The sequence below is a fragment of the Oreochromis niloticus genome, linkage group LG9 (genome assembly GCF_001858045.2).
Source record: "Oreochromis niloticus isolate F11D_XX linkage group LG9, O_niloticus_UMD_NMBU, whole genome shotgun sequence".
NCBI classification, from domain to species: domain Eukaryota; kingdom Metazoa; phylum Chordata; class Actinopteri; order Cichliformes; family Cichlidae; genus Oreochromis; species Oreochromis niloticus.
Genome location: NC_031974.2, coordinates 15,507,730 through 15,521,437, shown reverse-complemented (window position 1 = coordinate 15,521,437; position 13,708 = coordinate 15,507,730). Strand labels below are relative to the sequence as shown.

General features: G+C 41.0%; 1 protein-coding gene across 8 annotated transcripts in view; it reads right to left on the bottom strand.

Moving 5' to 3' along the window:
* The window catches only part of myom1b (myomesin 1b), a 29,857-nt gene that overhangs the window by 4,986 nt on the left and 11,163 nt on the right, over nt 1-13,708 (bottom strand). For 5 of the 8 annotated variants that reach the window (XM_025910373.1, XM_025910372.1, XM_025910374.1 and 2 more), the window contains 25 exons: nt 13,329-13,382; nt 12,872-12,996; nt 12,565-12,748; nt 12,175-12,349; nt 11,976-12,097; nt 8,825-8,842; nt 7,082-7,278; nt 6,866-6,992; nt 6,162-6,346; nt 5,952-6,066; nt 5,715-5,871; nt 5,524-5,630; nt 5,381-5,425; nt 5,160-5,296; nt 4,917-5,061; nt 3,256-3,315; nt 2,932-2,999; nt 2,731-2,844; nt 2,220-2,279; nt 1,884-1,971; nt 1,755-1,793; nt 1,560-1,665; nt 1,207-1,370; nt 923-959; nt 717-739 (listed from right to left, as the gene is read on the bottom strand). In XM_025910373.1, coding sequence (XP_025766158.1) covers nt 717-739; nt 923-959; nt 1,207-1,370; nt 1,560-1,665; nt 1,755-1,793; nt 1,884-1,971; nt 2,220-2,279; nt 2,731-2,844; nt 2,932-2,999; nt 3,256-3,315; nt 4,917-5,061; nt 5,160-5,296; nt 5,381-5,425; nt 5,524-5,630; nt 5,715-5,871; nt 5,952-6,066; nt 6,162-6,346; nt 6,866-6,992; nt 7,082-7,278; nt 8,825-8,842; nt 11,976-12,097; nt 12,175-12,349; nt 12,565-12,748; nt 12,872-12,996; nt 13,329-13,382 — 2,652 coding nt within the window. The remainder of the gene's footprint in view (nt 1-716; nt 740-922; nt 960-1,206; nt 1,371-1,559; nt 1,666-1,754; nt 1,794-1,883; nt 1,972-2,219; nt 2,280-2,730; nt 2,845-2,931; nt 3,000-3,255; nt 3,316-4,916; nt 5,062-5,159; nt 5,297-5,380; nt 5,426-5,523; nt 5,631-5,714; nt 5,872-5,951; nt 6,067-6,161; nt 6,347-6,865; nt 6,993-7,081; nt 7,279-8,824; nt 8,843-11,975; nt 12,098-12,174; nt 12,350-12,564; nt 12,749-12,871; nt 12,997-13,328; nt 13,383-13,708) is intronic. The other 3 variants (XM_025910375.1, XM_005448966.4, XM_013277312.3) reach the window with 3 other exon arrangements.

Sequence of the window (13,708 nt, the reverse complement as noted above, 5' to 3'; positions counted from 1 at the left end):
ATCCCAAGCACAGAAGCTGAATACGAAAAAAAATCAATGTGCTGCAGTGGTCCAGTCCAAGTCCAACCTTAAGAGTTGTGCATATACCAGTGTCTGTAAACTTCAATGAAGTGAAGTGACATTGTAAAGAAGAGTGGGCCAAAATGAAACCACAGCGATGTGATGCACTGGTGAAGTCATAGACAAAAGAATTACTTCAATGGCATTAAGTAATATGTCATGTGTTGTTGTTCATCTGAAGTTGCATTTAACTAATTTTTAGACCTTTTCTAAGGATTAGATGAGTTTTTAAAATTAACTCCTGATATCTAAAACCTTAAAATTGACAGAGGGTGTACTTTCTTTGTGTCATGTCTGCAGGTGACTTATCCTTTGTTACTTCTATTACTCAGCTTAAGTAGTTGACACAAATCAAATACACAAATGACTCTAACTAGAAATGTAAAAATGATTTGCTTTCTGCAAAATGTTATACTTTAAGTCAACGAAAGTGGAGGAAGAAAATCAATTGAGGAACTGAAATCATATTAAAAGTCAAGTTACTGAGCCCTGGTTGTACTTTTGGTCACAGTAAATTTATAGCTACATCATTTGAAACTCATTTAAAAACAATATATTTGCAACACGTCTTCATGAAGATTCAGCATCTTTGTTATCAGATCTGAAAAGGCCAAATATTAAAGAAGTGGAGCTATTGTAAACAGAGTACTACTTACTTCTCTCTGCAATAGCAGCAGCTCTGAGGAGGGAATGACAAATTAGGTCAAAGTTGAGAATGACAAGTGACAGTTAAGACTTCTACTTCAACTTCTGTTTACATCATTTTTCCTTATATGAGAAAAGCTTTGCTGGGAAAACCTCATAGATGCTGGGACTGTGGGTACATATATAACATACAGTTATAGGCTGGTTAATGACTTACTTGAGTCTCTGGAATTCTGCAAAAGCATCATCAAATGCTGTAAAACAAAAGCAAGTTGTAAGAATCAGTTTTACAGGCCAAGACACATCTTTGTGTCGCACAACATACAATAATTGCAAAACATCACATTAAACAAATCTAACTGATAACTGAGGTGATAATTCCTACAAAAGAAAATCAAACTTTTCACATCATGTAAACATGTTGGAAGCTGGCCAGATGAAAAAAGTTTAAGAGGTGAAATCAGCCCAGTTATAAAGTCACAGCAACTTAGATACTCTCACCTTGACCAGAGAGGTCAACGGTCCTCCTGAGGCCACCTTTTCCATCGTAAAACTCGATGGCATATTTGCCCATGTCTTTCTCTGTGGGCTCTTTTATCTGAAGCCACAGCTGCTCCCCGACCACGCCGCTCTTTATGCGGTCAGAAAAGGCGATAGCTGAATCCCTGTCAGAGAGACGATATGAAAAACGTATATGTTAAAGGCCACTTTGTGACACAAAAGCACAGAAGCATCTGATAAGATGAACACTTGGTTTAATCCTGACAACTCACAGCTGAAAATTAAATATATATCAGGTATAGATTTGATTAAAAGTCGCTTGTTTTGTTCATGTCAACCAACCAAGAACCTACTTGTAGTGCCATGTGACTTGGAGCAAGTCGTTATAGTAGCTGACAAAGGTGTAGAGTCTGATGCCCTCATCTGTGCTTGTGATCTTCAGTGGAGTGGAGGAATTGGCTGCAAAGATAAAGATCCTTATTTAATGTATGTTGGGTTAAATATGTATCACATATGAAATCATCTGTGGACTAAATATTTCTTCTTACCGATAACACTGAAAACTTCATTCATCAAGTCTTTGAAACCTTAATAAAAAGACACATTTTATCACCCTTAAGTGGTTCATTTGCTGCATTTGTTGCTGATTTCATTGTTGTATGGCCGTACAAAGTTACCTTGGTCTGTCAGATTCAGCGTGGATGTGTCCTGTCCTCTGTCATCCTTCAGAATCACCTCATACACACCAGCATCCTTCTTGGAAATCTGACAGTGAAAGGAGCAACGGCAAATTAACTCATGAAGGTTTTGCAAAAGGAAATTAAGCGTATTCGTCTGAAAAAGGCAAGCGCTTCTCTTCAGCTAGGGGCGCTGCAGTGCACACGTATATGACGCAAAAGCAAATATAAGAGGCGAACATCAGCTAAGAAAAAAAAGAAAAGCATTCTCAGGCAAAAACGGCAAAACCAGAGGTGGCCGTTGGCCCACGGTCACAACAGATAACTGATCCCAACTTTAAGTCTTCTCCAGATCGGGCTGTCGACAATGTCTGCTGTGTCTGCGGGGAGGTCGCGCTGCAATGGGACACATGTGACATCATGTTTATATGCTGAATTACCTGTGAGGAAAGCATGTCATAATTGGACACACGTTTACAGACAATACGACATGATGGGATGTGAGGGGTTCGTGAGTTATACAGTAGATAAGGGACAGAGATGGGTTAGATGAAAAGAGAAGACAGAGATTGTGACAGAGCAGTTCAAATGCCTGGCTTGTTTCCTGTTTTATTTTGAAAATATTTATTTTCTCTTGACTTTTTTCACCTGTGCCCAGTCAGCCCTCCACGTATATAGTACATAATCCTGTCTCTGCTGGAAGGTAAGGACAGAAAGAGCCACACAGACGGAAACAGAGCGGTACATTTACAGCCATATATGCAAATGAATTCAGAGGTGGTTATACAGTACAGAAATATACACACATATATACGGATATTCACACTTCACTTTCTCACACTCTCACCTGAGCAATTTCCAGTTTCAGCACTCCCTCTGCAAAGCCGAGGTGCTCGTCCACTTTGATCTGGTGTCTGTCTTTGTGCCACAGTGCAGAGGTCTCCTTCTTCATGTTGCCCACCTGAAATCCAGCACAGCAGGATGATGTTTTCAGAGCTCAGTTACATAAAAAAAATGTACAAATAAAATCTCTAAAACGCAGGCTCACTTTGCATTTGAGTACAACGCAGCATTCTGGTGTCACTTCCCAACTCAAGTACTCGATAAAGTGAGGGCCTGGAACAAACATCGCAGGTAAAATGATGACAATCGGGCAAATAATGAAAACTCAATTCTGTGATAATCTGATTAATGAATCTTCATCACTTTTTAAGCAAAAATTCCAAATTTGCTGGTTTCAGCGTCTTCTGTGTGAGTTACTGTCAGCGTTTATATTTTTTGTTTTGTTTTAAATGTTGAAGAAAAAGATTAAGCCTCTGAGAATAACACAGATCCATCAGTCATAGAAATGCTCTTGTGTTCAGGAGTTTACCTTGTTTTCTGAAATACTCCTTTCTCTGGAACTCTGATTCCTTCTGCAGCTGCTTGAACACTGAAAAATACATGAATGACAGTTGTCATAAATTGTGTTTTAAAACAACACAGATACCATAAAGTGCAATTAATGAAATTAGAATTTAGTTGGAGCTATTACAACATGATTTCTAAAATGTTTCAGTGCCCTCTAGTGTTCATATGTTACAGATGTTGAGCTCTGTATTACTTCCTGCTCTACTTGTTACCCAAATGGTAAATGAACTATACTCACCAGACACTTTATGAGGTAAACCTGTTAAACTGCTCTATCAAAATATCAAATAATGGCAGCAACTCAGTGCATTTAGGCGTGCAGACATGGTTAAGAAAAACTCTTGTTCAAACCGAGCATCAGAATGGGAAAGAATGGTCATTTAACTGACTTTGAATGTGGGGCTCAGTATTTTCAGAAACTGGTGGGATTTCACCCAAACAACCATCTCTAGGATTTACAGAGAAACTGTCCAGTCAGCAGCATTTCTGTGAGATAATGCCACTTTGATTTCAGAGGTCGGAGGAGAAAAGCCACCCTGTAGCTCAGGAAGTAGAGCAGGTCATCTGCTAATCAGAAGATTGTATGTTTGATCCCTAGCTCATCCAGTCTGCACACCAAAGTATCCTTGGGCAACATACTGAACCTTGAGTTGCTCTCCGATGCATCTATTGGAGTGTGAATGTTAATTAGAAAACACTTAAGACATAGAAAAAAGTGCTTGTGTCAATGGACGAATAAGTATGTTATATAAATGTTTTTATGTAGCACTTTTAATCCTCAACTATAGTAGAAAAGCACTATATAAGTCCATTTACCAATAACTATTTGTTATGACCAAGGTACGCAAAAGAGCATCTCAGAACACACAACACGTCCAGTCTTGAAGCAGATGGGCTACAGTAGAAGACCACATCGAGTGCCACTCCTGTCTGCTAATAACAAGAAGCTAAGGCTACAGTTTGCATGGCCTCACCAAATCTGGACAACAGAAGATTGGAAAAACACTGATGGTTTGTTGAGTATCGATTTCTGGTGCAACATTCTGATGGTAGGGTCAGAATTTGGCAAGTGCTTCCTACTAAAAGCCACTTTAACCATATTCAAGTGATCATCCCAATGACAAACATGAAGAGGACTATTTGGGATTCAATATCTGGCCTAAGAACACCTATTTGGAAGAGGCAGGTATCAAACCACACACCACCTGAGCCATACTAGCCCCTGGTACAGTCTGCCAGCTGATATTTTGCATCATTTTTATAATTAATATCCAACAATCCCAGTAATTCAGTCTACTTTACACTACAGTCTCACTCACAGTGTCTTACAGGTACCCAGTACCAGTTTGCATAATCAGCAAATTATAGGTTACTTAAATGATGACACTGTTTCCTGTTGAAGGTAAAATCATTTTGGTTTTTTCACATCAGAGTTTAATTTAATTTAATTTGTGGGGTTGCCACTTTCCATCAAACCTGATCAAAATATACCCAGCGTGGCAGAGTGTTAAATTATTTTAAATGGATAACGTTCTGAGCTTTTTGTCCTTGACTGTACACATTCATTCACAATTAAAAGTCACGTTTTCTTTTTTTTCTTTTTTTTCCCTAAAATAAACATACCATCCCCTATCAGTACCAAGCTGGACTGGTTGGTAGCTTTTCCATCCTGCAGCTGGAAGGTGTACGTGCCCTCATCCGCCGGGGTCAGAGACTCCATGGTCATCTCAATCACACCGGTGTTCTTGTCAAAGTTCATCTTATATTTCTACCACCCCAAAAAGTAGCAAATATTTTACTTTAAAACACAGGTAGAGCACACAAGAGACAGAAAAGTAAAATATCTGAACGCAGATTCTTACTGACCTCCCCCTGAGAGACAACATTATCATTGAAAACATAATCGACTTTGCCGTTATTGGACATCTTCTCCGCCTGCAGCCAAAAGCGAACTCGGCCCTTTTCCAGCAGCTCCACAGCTAGATCTGACTTCAGAGGAATAACTGGTGATGAAGAAATAGTTAGAAAGTCAGTCCAGTTCATGACAAACCACTAAATAAAGCAGAAATACCATGTGAAGCACTCACTGGGGAATTTGTGGTCATGACTGATCTCCAGCAGCCTCTTTAACTCTAAAAAGAAAACAAGAACAGATTCAGGATTCAAGATGAGAAAAGCAACACATCATGTAATATGAAAAATCTTCTTTTCTCTCTACTTTAGAACCCACCTTCCTCAGAGAGAGTGTAGCTGGAGGAAGCACCGTCAGTGTGAGTGACAAGACATGAGTAAACGCCAATGTCCTCCTCCCCGGGACGATTGAAAACAACTTTAGACCTGCAGAGGAAACACAGTATTCGTGACATGAGAGGTGAAAGGGAAGCTCAAATAGTCTTAATGTTAAAAATGTTGCCATCTCACTTGGTTCCCTTGGTCTCTGTGGACAGGCGGGAGGTGTCTGTGATTTCCTCGTAGTTTTTGGACCACACAAATTTGGAGTCGGGGGTCATGTTGCCGCATTCAAAGTTCAGGGAGATGACACCGTCGTCATCGACATCTACGACTATCTCTTTCGTGCCTAAAAACACAAGAAGGTAAAAATCTCATCTGCTAAAATTTTGTAGTATCACCTTCACTTGTTCCATCATTTCATCCCACCTGGTTTGGTCAGAGCGGGGACCGGCTCTGTCACATCTGAGACTTTTCCTACTCCAGCTTTATTCTGAGCGCGCACACGGAACACATACTTCTCTCCCTCCTTAAGATCCTTAATCTGCAAAAAAAGGAAAGAAAGAAATGTTGAAATATATTTGTGATATCCTGCTAACACCTGGGAATCTCTCAAATAAATGCACTCCTGATTAGCACCTTTGTATATGTCTTTTCTAAGGCTTTGGTGTTGACTCCTCTCCACGCCTCCTCCGGTGCATCTGCTTCCTTGATGTCAACGTAGAACCCGTTGACAGGATCGCGGCCCTGGTACACAGGTGGTTTCCATAGCAATACCAGAGAGTCGTTCCGCACCTCTCTAATCTGCAGATCATATGGAGGTCCTGCAGCCCAGAAAGATGACTGAGGCTAAATAAAAAATCCTTTTTACTTAGTCATTTTCAAGGTTCTGTAAATCCATAAGTGATACTGTTGTCAGAAACCTTGTCTATAACCTGTAAATATTCAGTTCACAATTCCAGTAGAATAGAATAGAATAGAATAGCACTTTATCGTCATTATACATGTATAACAAAATTGTGGGTACAGCAGGAATAAATGGCAAACAGGAGAAATATGTACAATTAAGACATTTTCATGGATGATGAATATTTGTTTTGGTATTTTTTTCTTATATTTATAACATAAAGTGACTTTCTTAAACATTAAAAGTTACCAAATTATCTAATAATTCATTTTTTTTGTATCATTTACCATATTTCTCTGATATAGTTGCATTTATGTGCAACATCGGTGACAGAAAAATAAAGCAGTGTGCACTGGAAGTTATTTTTTTGTTGTTGTTCTGCTGAAAATGGTTCATTAAAATGTTCTCTCAGTTGGTGAAACGTGGCCCAACCAACCTGGCACAGCAATGGTCCATTCTTCACACAGGAAGGTATTACTGGGCAGTGACGGGATGCCGACACCAGCCATGTTGGCTGCTCGCACCTGGAACTGGTACTTCTTATTCTCCTTCAGATCAGACACCTGGAGACAAAGACACAAAGACGCTCGCCCCTTGCACATTCAGCACATATGACTTCAGGCTCGAATCGTGTTTTTTCATATCAACCCACCCTGTAGGCCCTCTCGCTGACAGCCTTGATGTTGGCCTCGTGCCACTTTCCCGGCACGCCATCGATGACCTCACGGTAATCCACAAAGTAACCGGTGATGTCAGCGCCTCCGATGAAAGTTGGCTGTTTCCAGGCCAGCACCATGGAGTCGCGCACGCACTCCAGGACGGTGATGCCATAGGGTGGAGCGGGAGAGGCTGAGACACAAATCTCAAATTAATACGGCAAAAGCTCGGCGTGAAAACTGACGTAATGGGAAACTGAAGCACCACAAAAGATTTGATACTTTTAATTCCCACACCTCTTTTTTCACTTTGATGAGCTTCAGTGTCCCATTATTGGAAACAGTTTACAGCAGGAACTGACCAGCAGTTACTCTCCTTACAGTGTTAAAGATTACTGGATAGTGGGTTTAGAGACAGTTGTAGGTTAATACCTGCTGTAACAACATCTTGTCCAACCCAACACATTTGTAACCTTAATACTCAGTGACATTGAGATTTTGGGAGTTAATTGTTATGTCTGCACTCTAACTATGAAGTCAGCAGCCGTAAGATTATTAAATTATTTTCTCTAGTTTCAGATTCAAAAAACAAAAAAAGATTAGTATAATTTAGAAACCACTGTTTTATACACTGAGTCAGAAAGTGTACAGTTACATGTTGCTTGTTACACTGTATTCCTGGTAACAAAGGGCACAGTGATTTCAGAGACCAGGTTAAAGGAATGACTGGGAGCCAAAGGTCTCCACAAAAGCAGGATCAAGTGACACTGTGATAATAAAGCAGCCTGTCGAGTACAAATAGTCACATGAACTTTATACCCTCTCCTGATTAGGAGTGAGAAGGTGGTCAAAGCGTCTGGGAGGTGGGTGTCTGATTAAGTCCAGAGTGCACTCCCAAAAAGGTCTCAGGTCACAAGTGTTCTCTTGGTTGGATGACCCACTTTTCGAGTACAGGGTGTGATTAAGGGGCTCCTGCCATGAATTGCTTTGGTGTCTTTGTGTGTTAAAGTGCTCTGGGTAATCAGAGGAGTGGCAGGTCCTGAGGTGATTGACACTACACATATAAGTCAGGGGTTTGGTGGCGGCCAGAAAGCATGAGTTAAACCCAGGTTTGGTGGTGAATTGCAGTGACTTACCTTCAAAAAGAGCCAAGTTACTATTTGTACCTATTACAAAACTGATGTGAATTCAAGGCAGAATATTTTTATGGCTCTTAAGTGGGTAAAAACTGTACTTTTCTTTGTGGTTTTATTTGGATTTGACAAAAGGTTTTCCTCGGTGCTCACCTGCTGACTCTCTCTGGGGCTTCGCTTTCTCCCGATTACCATCTACTGAGAACTTACGTGCCTGCGAGGCGTCAGGCTCATCAGCTGTCTCCACAGCCTGATCCTGAGCCTCAGCAGTTACTGGGTCACAGTGTGCAGCTGTGATTGTGTCAGTATGTGATTCAGAAATTGGGCCTGACACAGGCTCTGAGCGCAGGTCTTTTGCCAGCTCAGGGGCCCAGGACCCACCGCCTCTCTTGCCCCACTTGTTTTTACTCTCCCTGGGGTCAGGCTCTGTGAGGTCTGAGCTAGCAGCCCTGGCCCCTTCCCTGGCTTCACTGTCAGCTTGAGCTTTATTGCGCTTTTGCATAGTGTTGGGAGGGAACTGGACAGTGTCATGCGTTCCCGTCCAGCGTGGCCTGTGCTCAGTTAGTTGTCCCACGTTACCCCCCGGCCCCATCTTCGGCAACACACCGTGTAGGATGCCGCCCCCTACGGGTGTTAGCAGAGAAAAGCAGAAGAAGCTTTTTTAAAAACAGGCACAAATCCATCCACAGCTCATTTCTCAATCACACCACATTAAGAGAACAAAATAAGAAGAAACAAGCACAAAAACATTAAAAAACAATATTTACTGAACTGGCAGTCAAATACAGAACAATGTCTTCATCTGACTGGGAGTGGAAATGAAGACAAGATGACCAACAGGTGACATCCATATTAGCAGGCTTCATTTGGGATCATGAGAGCACGCAGGCACGTAACACAGAACAGCCGGCCAATAATGTGGGTGTGCGGCTTTGCTCTGGCCCTTAATGAAAAAACTCATGACTTTAGAAACAATGCCAACAGATTCCATCATCTCTTAGATTACAGCTCCAAAAGTGACATAAGTTGCATATCGAGACCAAATGTAACAGCACACCATGATCTAATTCACAGGTGGTAGCGCTGTGTTTTAATTACTCTGAGTTTTCCTTCAGTTGCAAGTGAACGCAAAGGTTATTTCAGTGTTTCGGTGGCACATTGTAAAATCCCAGTACCAAAAAAATGTAAATTAAAAGCAAAATGCAATGATTTACAAATCCCGTAAATTTGTATTTTATACACAGTAGAGCATAGAAAATATGTTCTACTGTGTGTCTTCTATCCTGTCTTCCTTCTCTCACCCCAACCGGTCCTGGCAGATGGCCCTGCCCCTCCCTGAGCCTGGTTCTACTGGAGGTTTCTTCCTGTTAAAAGGGAGTCTTTCCTTCCCACTGTCGCAAAGTACTTGCTCATAGGCGATCATACGATTGTTGGGTTTTTCTCTGTATGCATTATTGCAGGGTCTACCGCCTTGAGGCGACTGTTGTTGTGATTTGGCGCTATAAAAATAAAACTGAATTGAATTGAATTGAATTGAATGTCAAGTGTTTAAACTGACATTTAAATATATGTTGCTCTACAACCTGTATATACCTTTCAGCATCTATAGTGTCTTCCCAGATGGACAAGCCGCCAATTCCATAGGCACTAATGGACCTCCATACCTTCACAGGTGCAGGCTTTTGCACTGAGCACTGATAACAAGCTTGCTCTGCTCAGTGAACTGTATCACAGAGAGTGATTTCAGTGAGGCCAACCAGTGACAGAATTATGTCTGTTTTTAATGCAGTGCAACTTGAGCGCCTGAAGATCGCACACATCCAGATTTCTCCACACTCTCTGAATCTTTTGACTTCAAGTTGTACATCGATTTTTATTACAGATCTGACTGACTGAACCATCTCTACTTTTTAGAACCTCTGACTCTTTAAGATGATCTTTTTATACAGTCATGCTACTTGCCTGTTACCATCAAACTCAAAATGAACTAATATTTTTCATGAAATTAGATGTCACACTTTAAACACTCCTTTTTTATATTCTATTGTGAATAAAATATGTTTTTATCAGATTTTAAAATCATTGCATCCTGTTTTTAATAGAGGTTTTACACAGCATTCCAGCTTTTTGGGAACTCGGGCTGTGTAAATTTATAAAAGTTTATCATATAAAAAACTGCTGATTGTTGTGCTGAAACAATCTATTTGCATTTGCTGCATCGGTCTGTGTGGTTTCAGTAACAGTTGTAAAATACCCCCCAAAAAGAATTTCCTTTGGAATCTTATCTTAGTTTTTTGTTCTAAGAAAGTAAAACTATTCTGATTGGGAAAACACCCAAATCTGACATTTTTGTGCAACAGTTCATGGTTTCCTTCAAAAACCAGCATAATCCTCCTCTTATGGGTAGAATTTAGTTAAGCAGTAAAGTCTCAGGCACTGTAAGGCATCCATTTGTTAAACTAAAGACTCTGAAGTAACTGTCTCCTTGCACATATGAGCATCACTACTCTTTCTGTTCTGGTTAAAGCGACTTTGTGCTGTTTTTTTGGCCATTTTAAGACTATAATCCAGTAACTCATCTAGCAAATTTATTTGTTCTTTAATCCGCACAACAATTTTCAGCTGTGTTAATATAATTGGAATCAGGTTTCTCTAATGATGAATCAGCCTTGAAGACTGTGTTGAAGTAACACTTTATTCCAGCAGAAAAGGATGTGTCATCAACAACACATCTTTCTTCTTAAAATATATGTCCACTGGCATTCTTGCTAAGAGTGTTTCATAAGGGATAACGGAGCATGCTGGTCAGTGCAAAGCCAGCCAGTGAATGAGTGACATCCAAAGGCTGAAAGCTGTGTTAGTTTTAATGCAGAGAGATTTTACTGTTAGGGAACACGTGCAGGAATTTAGAAACAGCATCATTATTAAAACAGCAACACTGTTTCTGTTGTTGGCATGCAAAGTACGTGTTAGGGCTAGGTAGCAAATCGTGCAGTTTATTGACTTTGAGTTGAATGAAATAATGTAAAAATATTGAGTTATAAAGAATCAGACCAACGAAGCAATAACACTGCTAGCTGATAACGGGGGGGGCGTTCGAATGGTGGTACCTTTAGCACTAATGTGGGGTTGCCGACACATCCTGTGCCCGAGATAGGATAGGGAGATGCGGGGAGGTGGTGGTGATAGTGGTGATGTGTGACACTGAGCTACTTTGTAACGACCGCTGAATTGGATCGCACTGACCCAAATTAGAGGAAGTCTACAAGTCCTGACCCCCAGCCCCGCCTCAGGCTGTGCAGGGAGGAGGAGGTGCTAGAGTAGATGTAGCTGGACAGGGTAGGAGGTAGGTAGAGCATACGACAGTGCAGAATAATGTGACAGGGTGACAGAGTGGAACAATGGTGGAGAAAGTGTGGGAGCTGAAGACATGTTTCAAGAGAACAGTAGTAGCCTACAACACAATTCATGGTAAAATATCAAGAAAAATCTGCTTGTTGCATTATTTCTTCCACATAGAGAGTCTGCTAATGACAGCAGTGATCAGTCTGTGGTGTTCAGTGCATCCAAGAGGTGTGCCATGTTGAAATTTCTAGCACAACTGGCTCAGAAATGCACAATATAACACCAACAGTTTAGTTTTTTTAACATCTCTAAACAAATCTTAATCTAAATAGCAGTAAACTGGAATTATTAACGTCCTCTGATTACTACATTACTTTGTTGTATTTAGATGTGATGGATCCACTGTACTCACCAATAGCAGCCTTCACCTCCACAGCCTCTGACTCCTGGGAGAACTGGCTGATCCCTGCAGCATTCACTGCCCTCACCCTGAACACGTACTTCTCTCCTGTGATCAGACCGTGGCAGATGAACCTGCAAATGCAGAAAGTGTAGTGGCCATCAATTTGTATCAGAAATTGCTGAAAGAAAGCAAGAGGGGTCATTTTTACCTGGTGACATTCACGGGCTTGTTGTTGCACGGCTCCCACACGTTGCTGCCCACAATGCTGCCCTCGATGTAGTATCCCACTAATTCTTTGGCATCGCGAGACGCTTCCCAGGACACAACAACTGATGTGTCCGTGTTTCTGGTGGGAATAACCTTTCCTGGGGCAGATGGGATATCTGTGCACAAGAATAGTTACATTTTGGGGCTGAGTCAGTGCTAACATAACATATTTGTACCGTGCAAATGTTCAGTTTCATCAGATCTGTGATGCAGGAGTCATGACTGCAAAACAGATCTGGGACCAGTTTGCCTGATAGCATTGTGTGACAAATAAGACTCTTAACATCTAAAAGAGCTAATCTTCTCTATATTTATGTGTCTCTCTTCTGACCAAGCTTGTCTCCAACTGTGGTGGCCTCAGTCGGGTCAGATGGCTCGCCAACACCGGCAGAATTGCAGCAGCGGACACGGAAGCGGTAGGCTTTTCCCTCTGCGAGATCAAACAGCGCAAAGCGAGGAGACTTTACTGGGATCTCCGTGTTCACCCTCTGCCAGCTGTCTGTACCGGAAACACACTGACAGGCAAAGAGGAAAGCGTCATACTATCACTGAAACTCAGGCATGTAACAATCTCATATGCAGGAAAACAGAAACATTTAGTTAAAGTGCATCTGAGGAAAAGTGGAGGAATAATTTACCTTTTCCACATAGTACATGACACCCTCAAGGCCTTTCTCTCCGGGTGGCTTCCAGCTCAACACCACATAGTTTTTGGTTGCCTCTGTCACCTGCAGATCAAGGGGTTTGCCGGGAACAATGCCCTCTGATGGTCACAAGGGAAAGAGTTAAGTCTCCAAAAAAGAAAGATTCACCCTTCACCACCAGATGGATGTATTAAGATCACATCCATCACTTATTGGAAAATGCATCTATTCAAGAAATGTTATCATTCCTTTCTTCTTTATTATTTTTTAATAATTACATTGATAATAAACAGAGCATAAATGAAAAAGCACAGGTGCTTCTTCTTCCCTGAATGTGGTTAATAAGCCTGAATCAGGTGGACTCAGAGTTGGAGAATTTTATAATCCACTTCTACTTGAGTCACTCTCTGATATAAATCATATCATCATGTAAAAGCATTTGACTTCCTACCTGCAGGCTCCTCCTCCGTGACAATGATTTGGCCAGTCCAGGGAGCAGAAGTACCTGCGAACATGTAGTAGATCAGTACAGACACATTGTCAGTCCTGTGATTTTCAATGAGCTAAATGTTTTCTATATTTTGCTCCAGTCTTCACTATTTGTTACGGATCCATTTTCAAATCAAAAATCTTTGAAAGTGGTCGAGGAAAAGTCTTTAAAAACTAATCCTTCACAGTGACAGTAAAATCATTAAAAAAGTTTTATGGTGTGATTGTAAACAAACACAATGTTTAAAAGTTAATGCTAACTACATACATCTTACTTTTATTCTTCAAAATCCTTAAATATGTTTAAGAGTGTTTGTGGATGGGATGCTTTGACCAGATTCA